We start from the raw sequence: 6,072 nt of genomic DNA, 5'->3' as shown, positions 1-6,072 counted from the left end.
ATATTACTGAATTTAATTTACATTTTAGACATCGCACCTTCATTGGAGTTGTTTTTATCATTATCATTTGCACTCTTGAAAAGATTCAACTCAAATCAATTCACTTGTTCGGGTTGTAGGTCACAAACTGAAATGATTTAGTTGGTATTAGACCATATATCACAAAAACCTGCCATTTGAACAGGAGTGTGTGGTATCTGCATGTTCCTGCCATAAAAACAAACGAAACCTCCGACAGATAGCACATCAAGCTCTCACACTTTGGGCTCAACAAGCTGTCAATTTGCCTCAAAATTTCTTGACGTAAAACCATGCGAAACCTTTGGAATAATTATTGCGATTTGAGGTCAAAACGGCACATTTCTACAGATTTTTGAAATGCAAATGACTCTCGAAGCCGACCTAATTTTACCCAGAATATCAATTAGATGCCATCCGTTTAGATTTGGCAATGCTTTGAAAAGAGATAACAAGAAAATCCCTCATTAGCTTGATCACTGTCGTCCAGCAAAGCAATGAGACTGAAAACCCTTCAACAACAGCAACACACACCGCACGCACACACGCACACTTTCGCCACTGTGGCAGCAGAGTGACGGCTGCCAGTAACAGTTGGTGCCATCACTGACGCTGGCTGATCGCCATCGGGCATTAACACCCCCGACCCCTTCCACAGCAGGATACACGGTGAGCTGTTTATCTGACTTCCTCAGCATGCTGCCGGCATTGCCCTCCCCCCTAACCTCAACTGAGCACCGATGAGCTCAACACAGTTCTGCCATAGCCGTCCTTCTTTCTGCATGCACCCCCGCCCTCTTTAAATCAAAACCCACCAACAGTTTCACACATTGTATTTGCTTTTATCCTCCAATTCAGCTTCAACCACTAGCCAACAAATCTTCCACTGGTTAAAGCTATAATCTTTTTCCCCCACCTGGTTCTTTTGCACTTATAAGATGACTTTGTAAATATGTACACAAAAAGGAACAACAAACAACCTTATGTCTACATGCAAAAATGATTAAACAATCATAACATGTAACAGGTTTGTAACAGTAAATCAGGCCAGCTTGCCCTTGTTGACCCAGCGTGCCTAACCTGGCCTGTCTCCTGTAGCGACCGAGCCATTAAGCCTTGGACTAGAGTTGTTACCCTGGTGACAGAAAACTATAAGAGTCAGGCATTGCAATCATCACTTAGATATGGATATGCCCTGGAGTGAACATTGTTTGCTCACACTATTTACAAGCATGGATGCAGGACTCCAAATGTGGTGAGAGTCACACTTTAGAGTTTTTCTGGGGACAAAAATCCTTTGAGTTGTTTTAGCTTAATGAAATTTTTTTAGTGATTAATTTGCTCGCTGACATTTTAGTCATTCTAGTTATTCTAGGACTACTGAATGTCAAAATGAGTTTCTGACAAATATGGATTAGTGGACTACATCTAGTCTACATGATAACAATCAGCATCCTTTATTCAGGAGCGCCATTGTGTCCTGTAATACTTTTGACCTTGTGCCCCTGTTGACCAGGTGCTTGTTCTCTTTGGCCAAACCCCCACTACGCTGGTTGCTAAGCAACCAGTGACCCGCTGATAGCGTGAATGCATTCATTTGTGCAAACAATTTCTGAAAAAAAAGGCAAATTAAAGTAATATACATCCAATTAGTGCTTTAAGGTTATCACCTAATCCAGTTTAGTGTTCCTGAAATAGCACTAAGACCATATCGACATCAAAATGTATCCTTTTTGGCTGATTACTCATGAAATCAATTACATTTAACATTTTTAAAAGATGAATAGATGCCGTCATTTCTCACAGTCTAATAATGCTGGAATATTAAGTTAGTAGTTAAATATCGACTGCAGACATTGGAGCAACCCAGAGAGGGGACGTTGTAATCCCTTAAAAGTGGTTTCCCTTCAGTAATGGTGGCTCACATGAAAGCAGAGATTACTATCAGAAGTCTGTGAGCATCGCCAATGGCTCACAACACATAAAACGCACCGGAGGGAGAAGTATGTTACATGTAACGCATGATAATGCAAATGATGTGAGCAATGAGCCGTTTCCGAGTGCCTCTTGTAGTGCACGGGTAAATATTCCCTCACATTTTACACCAGCATGACATATTTCAGGAGAGTGGAGCAATAACTGGGGAGTCTCGGGATCATTTTACTCCTGGGGGATTATAGGATGGTGATGGAATGACACTATGGCCCAGAGGCAGGCAGTTGAGAGTATTTTTTTTTTACTTCCCTGATGAATTAAAGCAGCTGCCTGAGGGTGGGAGAAATAAACTGAAACATGGGCACATAAAAGGTAAAGAGTACATTATAGCCCAGCCAGACATGGGAATTAGTGATTGTGACATATGTTGTGAGCACTAACATTAAGAACTCATTTATACCAAATAAACCAATACAGACGGAATAGCCTGTTAAGCCATTAAAACATATATTGTCTGCTTTTAATCAATGCCCAAGAGTAGAGAGCAAACATTAGCGTCCATGTGTAATTACAGAGTAATACCTGCATCAACATACGGGGACTTGCTCAACGGTTTTCCTCCCTCACAACAGTCCTTCATGGTAAGCTGTTCGTTTGTGGTTGTGCCTGCTGGTGCAAAGCTTCTTAGAGTAGACACGAGATTACATACAAACAATTGTTTAAACATAAAACACTGCAAAACCACCATGACCCGCTTGAAATAAATACAACTACATACTCTTCAAGGACGAAATCTGTGGAAGGAATTGCGTCTCGATCTGGCTTCCTCTGGACAGATGACCCTTAGGGAGATATGAGGACGCAATGAGACTCTACATCTCCATCCTCAGTTAACTTAACATCCGACTGCTACGTTTTGAACACAATATGTAAAGGCTGTAACTGTGACGTGGTAGCATCAGGACATTTTTTTACATTAAAATATAATTTTGTTAATATCATATAGACCACGCAGAACTCAAGCACAAAAACAATTATTTGTCCTAACATGCACTTGCTTCAAGACTGACTCGAAGAGACATTTGATGCTGACAATTGTGCAAATATGTGCAAAGATCAGGGAAAAATACCAGCAAATATAGGGCACAGTGTGAAATATGCTGAGGGGCACGTCTGCAACATACTGAGATTCACATGTGTGCCAATGCTGCCACCCAGTGGTGATAGCACAAAAGCAGTCAACTACGTTTCAGGTTGAGAGACGAAGCACATTTAATTCCCCCTCTCAACAGGCTGTGAAATTAAAGTTCAGAAATTACATTTGTAAAATACTACTAAGTATTTTGTATATTCTACCTACATTTGCATGCAGTTTGTGAAAGCTTAGCGACTGTATTACCTTTAGTGCTTATGAAAAACTTAATTGAGAGCAACTGTGGAATCGCTATACTGTCTTTCCACAAATGAGAGAATAAAAGCGATGATATAATAATCATCCAATAATGCACAACTAAAATGAAACCTGATGGAAACACTGACAAGAATTGAGGTGATAGTTACAATATTTTTTTCAGACATTAAATGTAAAACAGGAGAGTCAGTCACAGTGATGTGTATGTCGGTGGTTAATTAAGATCGCAACCAGTAGTTTTAAACGGGATTAGGGGCGATGTCTGGCTCTTGATGATGCTCCATGTAGTACGGCTCACCTTGGTGGACTTTGTGATTGTGCACCCTAAGGTCCAGTCTGTGGGCGAACCTCTTTCCACACTCGGCACAAGCAAAGGGCCTCTTTTGCATGTGAACATCCCGTTGATGGGCTCTCAAGTTGCCGCTACTTGCAAAGCACTTCCCGCACTGTGGGCAACCAAAAGGACGCTCGCCTGTGTGCGTGCGAGTGTGGACGGTGAGCTCTGAGGCGATGAGGAAGCTCTTGTTGCAAGACTGGCATGGATGCAGGCGGACCCCGTGTGTGACATAACAGGTGTCTGCGTTGGTGGGAGGGATAGGTGAAGCTTTTGGCAGGTGGGGGGGGGTCTCTGTTGCAAATAACCTCGATTTCTTTCCTACTCCTTTTAGGACTTGCAGTACATGTGTTTTGTTTTGTTTTTTTGGAATCTTTATATTGAATACTTCTGTTTTGTATGTGTTTTTTATTGCATGTTGAATTATAAATTCTAATTTAAAATTCTCATTCAAAGCCATGTTTGATGATTTGATGTACAGGAGACAATTCAGGTAGGTGCAACTATGAGAAAAAACAAATTTCTTTACTATCAGATGTGCTTTAATGCAGAGGGAAACGTTCAATGCAAAGCTTTACTGACTAAACAAGTTTTCTATGGTCAATGAACAAGCTATTACAACTGGAATTATATTTTTTGAGGACCTCAACCTCCATCTCAGCCAAAGGTAGAGTTGTTCCAGGCCACATTGCAAGCATCCATGTTCACAAAATTGATATAAATCCTGAAATAGACAAAAGGGAAGTGTGGGCATAAATGCTGAACAGAGAACAATGTGTGCAATTATGCATGTTAGTCACCATAATAATTGGTTTGCATACCTGTCAGGAGATATTCCCAAGTGTTTGTTGAGCAGGCCACACAGTAGTTGAGAGTACTGTTTGTTTTGAGAAGAGCCGATCTTTCCAATGCTGTGGAGAGAGCAGAGTGCACACGGGTCTCCGTTCCCTCCAAACATCATCATTTGCTCTGCGTTGATTAGCACAGCAATATACTGATGCATGTAAAAAAAACAAAAACATGGGTGGATCATTAATTTAAGATCTCACGTGAAGTGAACCCATATAAAATGCAACTCTTGAAGTTACATCACCGTAACTAGCAAAAATCAATCTACAAAACGATACATGGGTCTTTCAATAATTGGAGGGCATTTTCTGTCCCCCTATGAAATTTCAAATATGCACAAAATACAGAAATGTGTGCTTGTGTAAGTTAGTTGACTGGAGACAAAATACAACTGCAGTAAAAATATTATTAAATACTATTACAATATATTATATATAATATATAATATATTATATATTATATATAATATATATATATTATATATATATTATATTTTATATATATATATATATATATATATATATATATATATATATAATATATAATATATATATATATATATAATATATAATATATATATATATATAAAATATATAATATATATATATATATATATATATATAAAATATAAAATATATATATATAAAATATATAATCCTCTTGACAACCAATTTACATTTCAAATATTGCAGATTGTTTTAAATCATTTTTTATATTAATTTATGACTGTTGTAGCAGTCAGTAAAATAGTAGCAATTAAGCAATTGGCTCTCAACCTTTATGCAATTGTGTTACCAGGGGCGCTACCAGGGATTTTGGCAACACAACCCAGCAGAAATTGCATCAAGAAGATTGCTCGGACCACCGCAAGATTGCTAAATCATCTTGTCTGTCATATTAGTATTTTCCGCCGTAATGAAGACAGTTATGTAACCTATAACCACAAAAATAAACAAGCAAAAAAGACAGAGCAGAAGTTCCGTATAATCGCTGTTTCGGCAAATTGGGAGTGAAGCAGGTTCGGAAAAGCAAGTTCAGCGCCATTCAACCACACCACTTCCATCCCCCCAAAACACAAATACTGACAAAGAATCCGTTTACGTGTTAATCCTTAGATTTAGTAAAGAAATATCTAATGATATCTGTTAAACAAGTCAGACAATCCAGATGGTGGACAGGCATTGGTCAAGCATGTCGTGTAAAATAAATAAACTTAAAGAGTCATGTTGAGTAAGCGTGACGTTGTCATACCTGTGCAGGCTTGCCCATAGCGCTAGCCAGCTCCTCGGTAGCTTCTGTCAGCAGAGCCGGCGGCACGCTTCCTTTGGCCACATTGGTGTTGACTACAAACATCGGCATGGTTTCCACGTAGAGAATCTTACGGTGCTTTAACTAAAAACACTAACCGGTCAGAATAATCCACTCCGAAAACTGAGGGCGACGGAGTCATAGACAAAAGTACAGAGATGCTGCACTATGCGGAGTGGGGTAGCCCGTTGTTGTAATACGTCAGCGCACCCGCCAT

General features: G+C 39.4%; 1 protein-coding gene across 1 annotated transcript; it reads right to left on the bottom strand.

Annotated features, from left to right (window-relative positions):
- Window positions 1-4,218: 4,218 nt before the first annotated feature.
- mif (macrophage migration inhibitory factor) lies at window positions 4,219-6,039 on the bottom strand. Its single transcript, XM_088293708.1, has 3 exons — window positions 5,799-6,039; window positions 4,520-4,692; window positions 4,219-4,422 (listed from the first exon to the last, which is right to left on the bottom strand). Exons 1-3 carry the CDS (start codon window positions 5,904-5,906, stop codon window positions 4,356-4,358), a joined length of 348 nt encoding a protein of 115 aa, XP_088149834.1. The 5' UTR covers window positions 5,907-6,039; the 3' UTR covers window positions 4,219-4,355.
- Between the last annotated feature and the right edge of the window lie 33 nt (window positions 6,040-6,072).

The sequence above is a fragment of the Idiotropiscis lumnitzeri genome, chromosome 4 (genome assembly GCF_059441095.1).
Source record: "Idiotropiscis lumnitzeri isolate Australia: NSW breed Sydney's pygmy pipehorse chromosome 4, RoL_Ilum_1.0, whole genome shotgun sequence".
Classification (NCBI taxonomy): Eukaryota; Metazoa; Chordata; class Actinopteri; order Syngnathiformes; family Syngnathidae; genus Idiotropiscis; species Idiotropiscis lumnitzeri.
The sequence above is the reverse complement of the archived record's forward strand: the minus strand, read 5'-3'. Positions and strand labels throughout refer to the sequence as shown.

Bases quoted from the DNA above. Each gene is read 5' to 3' on its own strand.
- mif (XM_088293708.1), bottom strand. From the start codon at position 5,906: ATGCCGATGTTTGTAGTCAACACCAATGTGGCCAAAGGAAGCGTGCCG. The intron at 4,693-5,798 runs GTATGACAACGT...TACATGCATCAG, and splicing joins CTATGGGCAAGCCTGCACAG to TATATTGCTGTGCTAATCAA. The intron at 4,423-4,519 runs GTATGCAAACCA...TGTCTATTTCAG, and splicing joins TTGGGAATATCTCCTGACAG to GATTTATATCAATTTTGTGA.